This window comes from Chlorocebus sabaeus, chromosome 21 (genome assembly GCF_047675955.1).
Source record: "Chlorocebus sabaeus isolate Y175 chromosome 21, mChlSab1.0.hap1, whole genome shotgun sequence".
In the NCBI taxonomy this organism is placed as follows: Eukaryota; Metazoa; Chordata; class Mammalia; order Primates; family Cercopithecidae; genus Chlorocebus; species Chlorocebus sabaeus.
In genome coordinates, this window is record NC_132924.1 from 11,190,249 (window position 1) to 11,206,272 (window position 16,024).

Here is a 16,024-nt window from a genome sequence, read left to right on the forward strand (position 1 = left end):
TGAGGTTTGCTCCCCTCTCCTTGAAGGTAGGAGGCTGTGGACAGGGCCGCGTAGCCTCAGGAAGGGTGGAGGAGGCTGTGTGCCCAGGAGTGTCCTGGAGGTGTGGGCCAGAAGTTACTCTACAGACGGGAGGCGCCGGGCACTTGCCATTTGCTTTGACTTTGAACTTGATTTCTCTGCTGTTCACAGTTGCTTCTGATTCGTCATACTGTGCGTGTGTTGCATAGTTGTATGACAAGTGGGTTGTGCATTTTTCTGAGGAGGGAACAGATGCCCCTGGAGAAGTGCCAGGAAAGTAGAGGTGGTGCGTAGATTCAGCGTGTGTTTCTAAGGTGTGTTTCTAATGTGGACACAGGCTTTGGAAGGACAGATATGTGAAGCTATAATTTCGAATTAATTCAGTATCAACAACCTTTTTATATAAATAAGCATCCATTGCATAATTCAGGTGAGAACACACAAAGCCTTTTCTTGTATTTTCATTTGATTAGATTAATGCTCATTTCAAGGACATTGACAAACACTTGTCCTCATGAAAACGCTCCTGTGCAGAAAACCTTTCACACATTAGGTGTTCACTGATCAAACGGATGAGGTATTTGGAGCTGATGCCATGTCAGGCACTGAGTGCTGCCTGAGATGAGCATGCACCCAGGACAACAGAACCACTGCACCCCCGTCCCCCCGGGATGCCTAATGAAGAAGAGGATTGATACCAGATACCCTTTGGGTCTGAGAATGTAATTTTTTAAAGTTTTCCTTTTAGTAAAATACATGTAACATAAAATTTACCATATTAACTGTTTTTTCAGGGTATGGTTCAGTAGTATTAATGCACACTCACAATGGTTGTACAATCTCCAGAACTTTCTCATCTTGTGAAACTGAAACTCTGTCCCCAATAAATAGCAACTCCCCATTCCCCTCCCCTTAGTCCCTTGCAGCCACCATTCTACTTTCTATGGGTTTGAATATGCTACCTACCTCACTGTGTGAAATCACACAGTGTCTCTGGTGTTGTGACTGGCATGTTTGACTGTCCTAATGTCTTCGGGTTCATCCTGTTGTCGCCTGTGTCAGAATGTGCTTCCTTTTTCATGGCCTACTAGTGGTCCATGGTATGGATATGCCACGTTTTGTTCATCCATTCATCCATCTGTAGATCCTCCGGTTGCCTCTACTTGTTGGCTATTGTGAAGGATGCCACTGTGAACGTGAGCATGCCAGTGACTCCTAGAAGCCCTGCATCCCGCTCTCTGGGTGTATCACCACAGTGGTAAGACTGGGTCATGTGGGGAATGGCAGCTTTTAACAGGCACTTATCCCTGCCTTCCAGGCGCCTTCAGGAGGAAGACCAGCAATTTAGAACCTCGTCTCTGCCGGCCATCCCCAATCCTTTTCCTGAACTCTGTGGCCCTGGGAGCCCCCCTGTGCTCACTCCGGGTTCTTTACCTCCGAGCCAGGCCGCCGCAAAGCAGGTGAGTGTGCCCCTGGCTGGGGTCCAGGCTTAGGGGTGTGCCAGATTATTGGGACCTGCACAGATGTGCCAGATTATTACTTTGGGAAGAAGGGCGGGAAGTCCTGGGATCTTCTCTCTCAGTTCTTTTCTTGTTTTCCGATGAGGCTGGTACAGTTTGGATGTTGTCCTCTCCAAATCTCATGTGGAATTGTAATCCCCAGTTTTGGAGCAGGGCCTGGTGGGAGGTGATTGGATCTTGTGGGTAGATCCCTCATGGCTTGCTGCTGTCCTCACGATAGTGAGTTCTCACGAGATCTGGTTGTTTAAAAGTACGTGGCATCTCCTCCCCTCACTCCCACTCCTGCAGTTCCTGCTTTGCCTTCCGGCATGATTGTAAGCTCCTAAGTCCTCCCCAGAAGCCGAGCACATGCCCACACCATGCTTCCTGTGCAGGCTGCAGAATCATGAACCAATTAAACCTCTTTTCATTATTGATCTAAACTCCATGTATCTGTATATTTTAGAAAAAGTCTCATAAAAATGGCAAATAATAACAATGATTTGATGTTTCAAGATGAATCTTAGTTCTTTGAAAAAGTTTCACCACTGGCTCAATAATAGATGTGAAAATGCTGGGCTCACCCGGACAGCTGGGTGTCCGTACATGGGAGTTGAAGAGTTTCTGTCTTGTAGTCCTGACTTTGAATATGATCTGCTGAAAGCAGAAAAGTTTCCACGGGAACCACAGGGCAATAGCCCCCTTTTTGAACTTGTAGTTTCTATTTAAAGTAGATCCATGAAGTAGATAGGACACAACCATTGTCCCCATGTGAGGAAACTGAGGCACAGAGAGTTTCAGTAACGTGTCCAAGGTCAAACAGCCAGCAAGTCAGCTTAGCAGAGAAACCGCCAGAGAAAAGGGTTGAAAGTTCCTCCCCACCAGTTGGCAGGGCTGTGAGCTGGGATGGGCTGCAGCCTCTGGAGGAAGACCCCTAGGGGTGGAGGTGATCATGAGAACCGCAGCATCTGATCTTTATGGAGTGAGGGATTTCTGTGTGCCAGGCCTTGTTGTAAGTGGTGGATATGTTTATCTTTTGTTTATTTGTATGTTCATTTCCTCCTCATGCCATCCCATGTGAATTAAGTACACATATTCCCTCTGTTCCACAGTTGAGGGAAGGGAGGCCCCTATAAGCAGCTGAGCTGAGTGTGGCTGGGACCTGATGGTGCGGCTGAGTGTGACCCGGCCTCAGGATCGGAGCCTGTGATTGTAGCCACTATGCTGATCGGCTTCCCGGGACCTTGACTTTCCTTCTGCTAAATGCATGTTGTTTAGAAGTTATTTTGCCCTTCTACTTGAATCGTCTCTTCTCCCTACTTGCTCTCACTTCCCTACCTTTGCTGTTCTCAAGTGGGACAGACCAGTCATCCCTTTCTCTGCAAATCTTGCTGTCCCGTGCCATGCAAGGTCTGCCCTCTTGAGAGATAGACCTTTCTTCCATTACTCACTGGCTCCCAAGTACAGGTCCCGTTCTGACCTCAGGCCCCCGGAGCAGGCTGCATTATGGCACTATCAAAACTTAGAAGGTGAGGTAAGTGTCCCTCATCTGGGAGCCAGCACTGGCTGGGCTTGTGCACTTTGTCACATGTCTAAAGTGCATCTGGGATGTCTACCTCGCCGGTGACCTTCTGCTTCAAATAAGGATCCAGACAAGCTGTCTGTGGGTTTTGTCACTGAGGTTGTTTACAGAGCTACCCATTCTAAAATAAGACCATGAAAATATTATCTGGCTCTCTCAGCCTTTGGCAAGAAAACTGGCCTCCACCCCCAGGGATTGTCCAAATTTGTAAGCAGAACAAGGAAACCAGGGAATTTTGCCTGCTGATGTTTTTCTTGGGATCAGAGCTAGTTCCCCATGAGAACGTGGCATTGGTGTCTGTGTCACTAGTGTCCTCAAGCCCACAGAAATAAGAGCAGGAAGGATGTTTCTCACTCAGAACTACTTGTAGAAAGTCCTTGTTCTTTGTTCTTTTTTTTTTTCTTTTTTCGACTTGCTTGAAGGGACATTTCTTTATCTGTACTTGGTGTTGACTTCTGATCTCATGAAAAGTGTGTTTTCCCGATGCAGTGGGTAGCAAGTGCTAGACAACCTCCAGCCACTTCCCAGAGCTTTGGATCTAGGATCACGATGGGGGACGGTGCTGGGCAAAGAGCTTTGGCTCCATTCCTTGCCCCTTGCTTGAGGAAAAGAAAAATCTAGTGTTCTTATTCCCTTCATTCAAGTCAAAGGAAGTAATGCTGAGACCAAAGTCAAGGATTCTGAAGTAGTAGAAAAATTGACAAAGTGGACCCAACACATAAAGTAACTTCACTCACTGGTAAGAACTCAGTTAACACAGAAAAAGAAGAAAGCATAAGGAAATCTATGGAAGGTAATGGGATAATGAGGTTATTGGAAACTTCCTCATTCATGTCATTTTGTTCACTATTAAATAGCAGATTCATGAAGGAGGGAACAGGGGAGGAAAAAGTAGAGATATTTAAACTTCCATAAGAAAGGAAAAATCATTCTTGCCCAAGCTTTGTAGCCAAAGCCTTCTGAAATTCCCACACAGGCATTAGTACCTTTCTTCTGCCTCTCTCATTTATTTATTTATTTATTTTTTGAGACAGAGTCTTGCTCTGTCGCCCAGGCTGGAGCACAGTGGTGCAGTCTTGGCCCACTGCAAGCACCGCCTCCTGGGTTCACGCCATTCTTCTGCCTCAACCTCCCAAGTAGCTGGGACTACAGGCGCCCTCCACCATACTCGGCTAATTTTTTGTATCTTTAGTAAAGACGGGATTTCACCGTGTTAGCCAGGATGGTCTCAATCTCCTGACCTCATGATCCACCCACCTCGACCTCCCAAAGTGCTGGGATTACAGGCATGAGCTACCGCGCCCGGCCCTGCCTCTCTCCTTTTTAAGTGACTCCTTGGTAGCTCTGTAATGCGATAAGAGAGATCAGATGCTGGTGTCCAGAGACCCCAGGTCTGAGAGCAAGCAACTGCCATGACATGGACCTGTCGCTCCTCACAGCATGCTGAGCCCCCGGCCCGCATGCTGGGACAGGGCGGGAGAGTGGCAGTGGTCTCACTGCAGCATTTATGGGCCCTCACGGGTCTGAGTTCCACCTGCAGCTCTAGTGTGGCTCCTTTCTAGACATGTAAGATACAAGCTCAGTGCCCTGTAAAGGCTGCAGGCCACAGGACTTAATGAAAGAAAGGAGGGGAGGGAAAATTCTGCATGGGAGCAGTCGTGGATAGAGAAGAGCCCTCAGCCTCCTATTCACCAGCATGAGATTCCTCCAATGCCACCTCCCTCTGAGCTCTCTCCCTTCACTCAACATGAGTCCCTACAACAGCCGGGGCTTTTGCCAGACCCTGAGACTAAGAGGTTGGCCGCAAAGTGGGCCCTGCTCTCGTGAGCTTAGCATGATGGTGACAGAGTGAAGAGCTATCTGAGAGGAAGCAGGATGGAGTAGTTGATGGTCTAGGACTTGACAGGCATGTGCCAAAAAGAAAGCAGCCATAATATTACTCTTATCTAGAAGGACAAGGAGGTCTTCCCCAGCTGCCTTGCGTCTTCTCTCTGGGGATCCCAGAGCATGCAGCAGCCCTAGGCAGGCTTACCAAGTTCTTCCACGATGACTGCACCCTGGCTTTGTGACCCTGTATTGGCCAGGTTCTTCCTGAGTGCTGTGCCGAGTTTGCTAAAGGTACCCCTGGGGCTTGCCTGAGTTATCTGGGTTGGCAGGAATAGCTGAGTTGCAAACCTGTGATCCTCCAGCTGGGGGAGACTTACACCAGCGCAAAGGGGGCTACTTCTGATCGGAGATCCACGTGCTGGGGCGTCACCATTCAACAACCCACTTGTTCCTTCCTGCCTTGCTGTCCTTCACCTGCCCTGGATTCAACCTCCTCACCCTGCCCAGGCTCTGCTTCCTCTTCTGGGTCTGGGGTCCTGCCCAGGTGCTTCTACAGGAGAAGTGCAGAGTCGGTCTCACCTCCCTGGTCCTGCCCAGGCTTGTTGATACCCCCACCTGGGGTGGCACACGCCCTGCAGCAGCTCAGCATTGGACTGGGGGAGCCCTGAGAGCAGTTAGCCCAACGTGCTATGGGTTCCACACCTGGGTAGGTCAGACCCTTGATGGAAGCATGGGAATCTGGAGCTGGTAAACCCAGACACCTCCACCCACCTCTGCCACTGGCTCATGGGCCCTCACTGGTGTTTGGGTGGTCATAAATAGTGTGAGATGTTTTGGAGTTGTCTGTCTAGACTTCTTGGGCTTTCTGTTTTATTTTGTTGTTGATGATGAATTTTAAAAGAGCAATGTTTTGGCATGTTTGGTAATACTTAAGCCAGAGTCTGTTGCTCTTGTGTTTACCTGAGCTTGTACTCTATGGCTTCACCATTAAAGTGAGAGAGCACACAGACCTATTCCCTCATGGAACAGCAGACATCCTCCTTTGCTCCAGGAGAGTGTATAGAGGAACCATACTGTGTGGTTTTACATAGTGTCTGTCAGAGGTGACAGCAGTCCTCCTTGTCACCAGTGAGTGACTTTCGTCAGAAGGTATAGCTTCTGGGGTGAGCATTCCATCATTTATTAAATGGCATTTAATTTTATTCAGTGATTTGATTTATTTAAGTTTAATGATATCTCCTCATTGACTTACCAAAACTACAAATATATAAGAATTCCTTTCTGAGTGTTTAATTTCTTTCCTCCAGAAGGTGGTGAAATTAAATTAGTCAGTGTTCAGCAAACTGGATATTTGTGGTAAGAATCAACAGGGCATTTTTAACTGCTTTATGACTCATTTGAAAAGACAGGCTGTTGTGGGTAAGGGTGATTGATACAGCAAAGACTTGTGAGCCCCGAGGCCAAGCACCATGCCCCTGTTGAAGAGGCTGCCCCCATGGTCTAGTTGGTGCCACTGGACCTCTATGATGAGGCTCCCTTTGCTCTTGATGCCCTGGCAGACGCAGGCCGCGGTGGTCCTCCTTTGCGTCAGACCCACTGGGGCCTTCTGAGTTGAGGAAGCGCCATGCAGTGTGCCTGGAGCTGGCCTCGGGTGTCGGGAGGGAGGGGCACCACAGGAGGACGTGATCCGAGACCTGGGGCTTGGGCCAGGTGCCAGACAATCCTGGGTGAATACCAGAGCTGGCCCCCCTGCCCCCCGGACACACACTGTAGAGGACCCTGACAGGCGGGCTGGCCCCCCGCCATGGCCTGGTGACTGTCTCCCTCTGCCACACCTCTTTAAGGTCATGGGAGAGGAGAGGAAGGTGAGTGGGGTGCCATGTTCCTCTGGCAGGTGCTGGGTGACCTTCGGAAGGCTCTGAGAGGCTGAGGGGAGCCACGTGTGTAGGTACATTTGACTGTTCAGGCTGGTGGGTGCGACACTCTGTAGGGGGGTTGTCCTAAAGGCCTTCTCGGTTCCTGCATTCTGATCCTGGCTGTTTGCTGTGTGAGGAGGGACTCAGCTCAGCGACGTCAGAAGTCAGGGCGGAAGTAGCTCCTCAAGGCAAGACTGAGCGTCAGTGCCCACGCTGGGGAGGAGGGACCCCCTGTGTCCACAACCATCGCCCACCAGTCGAGCGTGACCAGCAGGAGCACAGGACCAGTGTCCCCAGAAAATTGGATGCTTTGAGAGAAATCAGAATTGCCACTGAAAACCTGAACTCTCCACATTTTGCACATTTCATTGTTCTGTAAGCACAGTGTGGGCTGAAGCAGACACCCTGGCAGGCAGGTCCTGACCTGCTGGATTCGGCTGTGGGGTCCTGTGAGGTGACTCCTGTGGTGTCTGCATTGTCTCCCTGTGCCTGGCACGCCAGGGACACTCCCTGATGGGCACTGGATCCAGCGTCCACTAAGGGCTCAGCAAGCTGGGATGATGGCCTGAATCTAAAAAGGATTACATTAAATAGGCTTTCAAAATGACGTCTGCACCTACAGCTACAAAAGTATCACCAAGAGGATGGCAGCTGCAGCCACTGCTGCGTCTGAGAGAAGGGCTCAGTCAGTTAGACACGTGGCTCCAGTCAGAAGTCCAGTGTGACCTTTCCTGAGTGGCTGGCTTGACCATTCTGCTCTGACAGAAATAGGTTTTCTAGAAGCTAGTGGCTTTGTTGTATTCTGTCTTGGATGCCATTGTCCCTCTGAGAAGGACCCTAGTCACATGGTGCTCATCCCACACGGAGGGACGCGATGGTGAGAGGCTGTGGCAGGAGGCAAAGGAGAAAATGGGAAGTGGTTAAGGATCATTTGGGGCACTTGTGGTTATTTCCTACAGCACACACGTGGGAGGGACGCCTCCTATGCTCTGGGTCCAGAGGCTGGAACAAGGGGCAGAGAGGTACAGGGAGGTGCAACTTACTCCCTGTGGGGGAAGGTCCCTTCACCTGTCAGCATTCACAGGGAGGGGGCTGCCTGGGGTCCCACTTCCTGTCACTGGAATGTCCCAGCAGCATCTCATTTTGCAGCAGGGGTGGCCTCGCCCTTCCCAGGCTGTGCTGGCTGTATCTCCACGTCAGCCCTGAGGACGCACCCTGGGCCCTCTTCCCTGTCATCCTCACCTGTGGAACAGGGACAGCCAGTAGGCCTTTGAAAGCAATGTTTTAAGTCAAGGGATAACTGAACATATAATGAATCAACAGATGAATATATGTTATGGAAGAGAATTTGCAAAATTGGTAAAGGTTGAAGTAGATTCCCTTGAGCCTAGCTCAGGTGTCTGTAAGAGCATCACCAGAAAGCATACGGAATAGCTTCTCTGCATTCCAGTTGGACAAGGAAGAGGCTTCAGTTGAATCAGATGATGTTAGACCAAGACTCACATTTGGGTTTTAAGAGATTCTATCAGGTAGATCTTAATTTTCCTGTTTTTTAGCATCTATTGGTTGATGGGTACTACACAGTTAATTTTCACAGCATTTCCACATGCTACAAGGGAGAGACTGTTTTCATATGGTGAAACCAAGGTCCTGAAGCTCCACAAGGTGAAATACTTTGGCTGGAGTCACACAGCCAACTAGAGGTACAGGCAGGAAATGTACTCAATCTAGATGGGCCCAAAGCCTTAGTCTCCTTCCTGCCCCCCACAGACCCCCGAGGTCAGCACCCTGCTGAGTTTGGAGAAGACACTCTGAGTCTGTGCAGCCTCCTCCCTGGGGCTGAAGCATCACCTCCCAAATGCAGCACACACTGGCATTTGCTGCTGAAAGGAGATGCAATTGTGCAAGCAGTGGAGGAGCTTAGCGCCCAATTCTGAATAGCTCTTCATTCCTTGGAGGTATTGGGAGGCTTTTATTTCACTTATCAGGGAGCCTCGGTTTCCTGATTGTGCCTTGCACATCCTGAGTAACGACCATTGGAGAGGAAGACCTCTCTGAGAAGGAGGCCCCAGGGGCTTTTAAAGACAGCACCTCCACTGCCAGGAAGCTGCCCCTCCTGCCATGCACCAGCCTGGGACTGCCAGGGGCTTGGTCTTTGAGAAGGACAAAGGACCTGGGCATGGGGCCAGACTCCAACTCCACAGCATCGTAGGTAATGACAGTAGTAACACCAGCTGCTGAGATGTGGGGAGTCCTTCTCCTGGCAAGCGTGGGACACTGTGCTTCACTTGCTCTTCGGGATGCCTTTGACTGCAAGAAACAAAACCAAACCCGTCTGGTCTCTATTGTAACGAGAGTTGCTTTTGCAGAACAGGATGTCTAGGGCAGGAGACAGCAGCCATCACAGCCTTGTCCTGTGTCATGGCACTTGTCCTCTCTCCACAGCTGCAGCTGGTGAGACCAGAGTTGGGCTTGTCACCCAGAAGCAGCTGTTCCATATACTGGTGGGTAAGCCAGGTATGCAGAAATGTGAAGTGGTGGCAAGGGCAACCGAGGCAACGTGTGGGGTGCACTGACCCCACAGGTGCCAGTGAGTTGGTTGTGGTTCATGATGCCGAGAACAGATTCACATGTTGAAGAAGCAGAAACCAAGAGCAGGCAGAGAACTGACTCCTACAGTAAATGTGCAGAGGTGCTGAGACAAGAGGGCGGGGAGTCCCCAGGGGCACCATAGAGAGGAGTGCCGGTGAAGAAAAAGTACAGTAATGCTATTAGGAACTTGTTTGTTTATGAACTTAAGACAAGCTCAGTGCACACTTTGGGGTGGCTTTGATAGTCCAAACTTTCTTTCAGCCAATAAAGATTCTCGTGCAGCTACATAATGAGTTGTTAGAGCACATTTTTCCATTTGTTATTCAAACACAATTAGTCACATAGTTTAACCTCGTTAGTAATAGCACATAAATCTTGTTTTAATTCCAATCAGTTCTTCTCCCTCTGCTTAATTTTAAAAATTAATTTTCTGGAACCACAGTAATCACTTTGGATAGGGGTTTGTGCATACAATTATTTACTGATGATCAAAATTAGGTCTCCTGAGGCTTTAACTGCATGTGATGTGTTAGACCATCTTTGATGAGCAAAACTAGCCCTGGCTTCCAAGTGCAGGTGGTCTCACAGAATGTGTTGCGTGGAGAGAATGCTGCCTCCTTCAAATGTGCATCTGCAGCTGGGCCTATCCCGAGCAGTTTGCTCGTGGGTTTTGCTGAGGATGGACTTCCTCCATCCTTTAGCCCCTTCCACCCTCTGGCAAGCCCTGTTACTCTTAGCACCTCCACAGTCTGCCCGTGTCACCTTTTCTGGTGCCTTTGGAGATCAGAAGACATTGGGGCCTGAGCCTAACTGCAGTTTACACTGAGTGCTGGGGACCCGGAGGGGTGCTGGCTGCAGTGAGTTGGGTCTGCAGCCCCCGGGGCCTTGGCCCTGGCAGGATGGATAAGATGCTGCCATCACAGGATGGTCCCTTGTGGCATCACCCATGCAAGAGTCAGCATGAGGCGCACTTCAACTCATCCCGCCATTTTCAAGTTAAAATCTTCTGTCCTCACACCTGCATCTCTAACTCCTTTCCTTCTGCTACTGCGTGGCTCCTGTCTCCCAACGGAAGCCTCCTGCCTGTAACCATTTCCCTTCTGCACCGAGAGGCCGCAGTGTGGAAGGGGAGCTCCTGCCCATGGTGTTCGGAAGGTGCTGGGGCAGAACCCACCTCCAGCGCTGATGCATGGCAGCATCTCTGGAAACTTCCATTTCCTGCTCTGTCTGAGGAGGTGGGCCCTGCTGACATCTCTATGTGTTGGAGCTCGGGACGGTCAAATCTACACCATGGCTACTTCCCCTCTTGCCATGTGAACGTGGCAGGACGTCCACCCCACCCCACTTCCTGCATGAACATGGCTTGATGACTGTGCCCTACCTCCCTTCCTGCATGAATGCAGCACCATGGCTGCGCCCCCCACTTCTGTGGACGTGGCACGATGGCTGCACCCCCACTTCCCATTTGAATGCGGCACGATGGCTGCACCCCCCACTTCCCACGTGAACATGGCACCACAGCTGTGCCTCCCATGCCCCTTTACTGCATGAACGCGGCACCACAACTGCGCCCCCCGCACCTCTTTACTGCATGAACACGGCACCGCTACTGTGGCCCACCCCCTTGCCATGTGATCACTGCCTTCATCCTCACGACCTCAAGTAGAGCAGGAGCAACCACAAGACGTGTGCTCCTAAGGAACCTGAGGCCCAGGGAGGATGAAGTCATCTTCCAAGGTCATTGACAAATACATCACAAAAAGTGGGTTTAGACTCAGGACCCGAGCTTCAAGTTGTCTTCTCAGTGTGCCATAACAGTGCCCCAAATGACAGAAATGCATTTCACTGTGCCTAAGTGAACACTCATATGTCATTCAATTACTTCTGAGGGGATGTGTGAACCCCCGAAACCGTGCAAGCAAAACCCACACACGTAGCAGATCCCATTGCATTGCACACCATCATTTTTGTCCTCCAGCGTGGACACCACTGAAGGATGGATGTTCTAACTTCATGGTCCTGTGATGTACTCCTCTAGGTGAGGTGCTGCCCTGGACAGGCTCTAGACAGAGATGAGTGTGCTGTGCTGTCTGCCTTCCAAGACTCGGGCTAGCCGGAGACAGAGATGTGGGCACACACACATTATTGCATAACTGCTTAGCTCAGCATGGGAGATAGATGCAGGACCCAGAGTGACCTGGGAGCAGCCCCGCGTCCAGCCTTGGCGGGTCCGAGGGGCCTCAGTGGCTGTGGGTATTGCGTTTGAGCCAAGGCTTTAACAGCAGGGTGGCCCGGACGTGTTTTTTTCCAAGGGGGGCTTGGCTAGGCTCTCTTAGCTCTCCGTGGTTTGAACAGGGTCTGGCTTTCTTGGTTTCAGTCTTCCTCTGACGTTGCTGAGGTGACTGAGATCTCTCCACATTTTTTACCTCTCGTTTTCTAGAATTCCAGTTACGTGAGTTGTCCCAAGGAGGGGAAAAACCATGCAGGTTCAGTAAGTTTGGGAAATTTGGCATCCTCTATCGTTTTCTTGGCAATTCTACATTTCCTGTTTGGTTTTAGAGGCTCTGAAAAATCTTACAGAAAAAGAAAACTTACCTATTCACTCAAGCTAAGCTAGAGCATCTGAAACATTTGTGATCACAGAAGTGCTTTAGAGTCAGCACCTGTAAACTTTACACAGAACCCACTTTGGGAAAGGGTGCTACATTGCCCATGATTATTTTTTAAAATGGTGAATGTCGTCCTCACTTTTTCAACTTCTCTGGCAGCTTCGCTAAAGCTGAGGTCTCTCACAGCTCTCTAGGGACCACAGCCCCTGCAGCCTGAGAATAATCCCGAAGCCCCGACGTGACGGCACCTGCATGTTCCCGTGTTTGCATCTGAGCAAGTGATGTAATTGCAGCAAGGCAGTCGTAACCTGGAGCAGACCAGTTGTTTGGCTAAATATGAGACAGGAAATCAGTGCAGGAATCTCATGTGAAATCCCAACTACTAGTGTTTCTCTAGACTACAAATATCTTTTAAAATATAAACCTCTAAATTTGAGGGGCCTAAAACAGATCTTTTATTGTAGCGTTGAAAACCTCTTCGTATCTGTAGCTGTCAAGAGCATTGGAAATGTGAGCACTTTAATTATCTATGTCTTTCAAAACAGGAAGAATCACCATAGTTTTACCAAAAATCTAAGTCTGTGCCTTGCCCACATGTGGCCATCTACTTGAGGCTCCTGTGGACTCAAAGGCAAGGGCGGTGTGCAGTCATCGGTTATTGGTGGCCATCAGTGCTTTCACAGAGACCGCCTATTTTTGCTAGCAACAGGAAATAACTTTCCTTGGCAAACTGATTTGCTAATTCTTGCTGTTGCTTTGACTCGAAATGTCATCAGGAAAAGGGGAACCACTAGACAATGCACTTTCCCCAATTTACCTACCTGACGGTTTCTGCCATACATGCCTGCGAGCGAACAGCCTGCTGGTTTGTGTTTGGTTTTGAGTAGGAATCCACAGTTCACCCCCTGGAGAAGGCTGTTACACTCACTGAACATGGACATCGGTGCTTTGTTTGTACTTGTGACCAGCCACGGAGGGACTTTCGTTTTCTTCTGCAATAGGGGCATGTGGCAGGTCCACCCAGTTTAGGATAAAGTGTTCTAGAGTTTACACGGTCGAGAAGTATTAGGCCCCCGGGTCTTGGCTGAGACCCAAGATGAGATGGGCCATCTAGGCCACTGCCGGGACAATGGCCATCTCTTTTCCTTCGTGTCTTTTCTGTTTTTCTTTCCTTAGGCTCTCGCCTCAGTCTCTTAACTGGCTGAAGGAAAAAGTAGTTTGAGTAATAAAAATGTAAAAAAGAAAAAAAAAAAAAGAATTAGTGGAGGAAACCAAGTGAGAGTGTTTTGAAAATCCAAAAAATTCACAAGAGAATTTGGTAAACATCCTCCCTCCACTGTTGGTGCCAAGTCTGGACATTTCTAGGAAAGAGAGCGCAGACGTAGTCCCTGTGTGGGAAGGTTTACAAATACATACCCTCTGCTGGTGATTTTTATTTTTTGGTCCCTGAGAGAACCAAATGCTAATGACTAACATGGTTTATCTTTTACTTTGCCCTAAAATAGCTTCTCTGCTGTCATCTTACAAGAGATTCTCTTGAATCAGGGCAGTAGTTTCTAGCCCTATTTATAGAACCCTGGCTTCTTCAGATTTATTTATATGAGGAAATCCCCGAAAAGATTTAAATGGGAACACCATGTACCGGCGCACATTCCTCTCTTTTTGTTCACGGGTAGTGTTTCTGCTCACATAGTCCCTGGTCTCTCTGCGGAATCCTGGAAGGGAATGAGAGGCTGTGTTGCTGTGCCAGGAGCAGTGGGAACATCACAGACACTCGAGGAAGTGGGAAGCAATGTCGCTTTCTTCTTCATTTAACCCTAGAGTATAAGTGTGACTGCCCTTTTGACTCTGATCATTGAACGGACACAAAAACAGGGTTGTAACAGTATTAAAAACAAAGTCAGCTCTTTCCATCTGCCCAGAGTTTGTTCCAGTTCCTCGCCCTCGGTATTTTATCAGGTTTTAGTAAAGGTGGATATAATTTTAGATATGTTTCCAGTTATTTACATCTCATAAGTATTTTCTGTGTATCTTAATGTGGTCTTCCTAAAAAGCTAATACTTATGTTGATGAATACCAATTTGTGCCATATTTACCTACTTGGCAGTGACCAGATATTTGCATTGTCGTCCAGTGTCTGTGCTGTAAATGATCCTTCCCTGGATGCCTGCAATGCAGCTGTGGCCACATTTTGAATGCTTTCCCCTGGGTAGACCCTAGAAGTCAGATCCCTAGTAAAAGATTGTGGATGTTTTATAGCTCAGGATATGTGTCTCTTTTATATGTGGATGTTTTATAGCTCAGGATATCTATCTGCAAAGACCTACTTATGTTGATTACCACATCCAGGATAGAGTGAGTTTCAAGACTTCTGAGCCCTGACCCCATTCCTGGAGCCTTTCTCCACCTCTGCATTCTCCCTAACGAGAGAGTGGCCCAGAGGCGCCGCGTGGTAGCACACGGTGCCTTTGGAAGCCTGCCCTCCCGTAGCGGGGGTGGAACTCTGTGTCCCAGGTGGTCAGCAGCTGTTTGCAGGGACTCCAGGATTTGTGTCTTCAGAATACCACAGACACCTTAGCAAGCCCTCTAGCTTTTCCATGGCTATTTCTGGGTGCATAGTGATTGTATGACAAGTCAGGCCTGTATGGCCCTGCAGTGACAGGGATGGAGGAATAAGAGAGTCTAGTGGCATTTGCATAGGTTACCGCATAGTCACCACATGGAGTCTCTGACCTTATGAGCTTGGAGATCTCCAGCATGCGTTGTTCCCGTAGTTCTACATCCTGTCTTTCTCAGCTGTGCAGCACAGCTTACTCGCACTGCCTCCCTGGCACGGTCTCAAGTCCACAGGATCGCCCTGGGTTGGAGGATCAGAGTGACCGATAGCAAGCAAGGACCTCGGGTCTGCTTGTCTAAACCCCTCACATGCTTGCACATCTCACACTCTACACTCAGCCTGCGCCTGTCTCCTCAGGGATCCAACTTCCCCTACCAGGACACAGCCAGGAAATAACACCCTTACTGTCCTCTGTTCCTCTCTTGTGCACATTCACTGATAGATTTTAGGCAGTTTCTACATGCAGGTACTGCCTGGGTGCTGGGGTCAGACCCAGCAGGGCAGGGCAGACACAGCTTTGCCCTCTGGGAGCCCATAACCCAGTGGGAGAGACCAATGCTGATCACCTCATAGAGGCACATTATCGCAGACGGTTTCCAACATGCTGCCAGGACATTCCGTCATGTGGGGAGAGCTATCAGTGGGGCTGAAGGATGAGGAAACCTTAACTGTCTTGGAAGGCAGACAGTGTTCCAGAAAGAGGTAATGAGGACAGTTGAGGAAGGCACAGGCACCCTGGGTGATGGCCGAGATAGCATAGAGGAGGCAGCACCTAGGAAGGCGAGGCCTTAGGTGTCTCAGAAACAGATTGGTATCCAGGGCAAAGGAGGTCTGTGGCAGACAGGGGAAAGCAGCTTTGCACTTTGCTTTGCCTGCTGCAGTGTGAAGGATGGACTGGGCTGGAGGAGGTGTGGGATGGCCGGTTGGGATGCAGGTGCAGGAGATGCTGACGTGTTGTCTGGACTAGGGCAATGGAGTGAAGTTGGACAACTGGGTGCATCTAAGCAGAATTGGTGAGATGTGATTTATTGATTTCTCGTAATTTTCATTGCTTTCTCGTAGTTTTCATGGTCTGTAAGACAACTTGCAGTTCTGCGTTTCCTCTGTCTTGATATATATGTTCAACCTAATGCTCAGATCATTTCTAGATACCATTCTCCAATAAAAGGAGCCAGGGCTGCCTGGGAGATGCTTAAAGAGTGAAGGGGACCTGACATAAAGACACAGGAGCCAGCATGAAGGGCCAGGGGAATATAATAACTTACGTGTGTGGGAACACCTGGCAGACACTCTTCCTAGGTGAGCCACACTGATGTCACCAAAAAAGGGTCAGGGCAGCATTATGTCAGGGTCAGGGGGACACA

General features: G+C 49.3%; 1 protein-coding gene across 18 annotated transcripts in view; it reads left to right on the forward strand.

Annotated features, from left to right (window-relative positions):
- The window catches only part of GRB10 (growth factor receptor bound protein 10), a 203,281-nt gene that overhangs the window by 123,413 nt on the left and 63,844 nt on the right, over window positions 1-16,024 (forward strand). For all 18 annotated transcript variants that reach the window (XM_073008846.1, XM_007981319.3, XM_007981315.3 and 15 more), the window contains one exon: window positions 1,337-1,478. In XM_073008846.1, coding sequence (XP_072864947.1) covers window positions 1,337-1,478 — 142 coding nt within the window. The remainder of the gene's footprint in view (window positions 1-1,336; window positions 1,479-16,024) is intronic.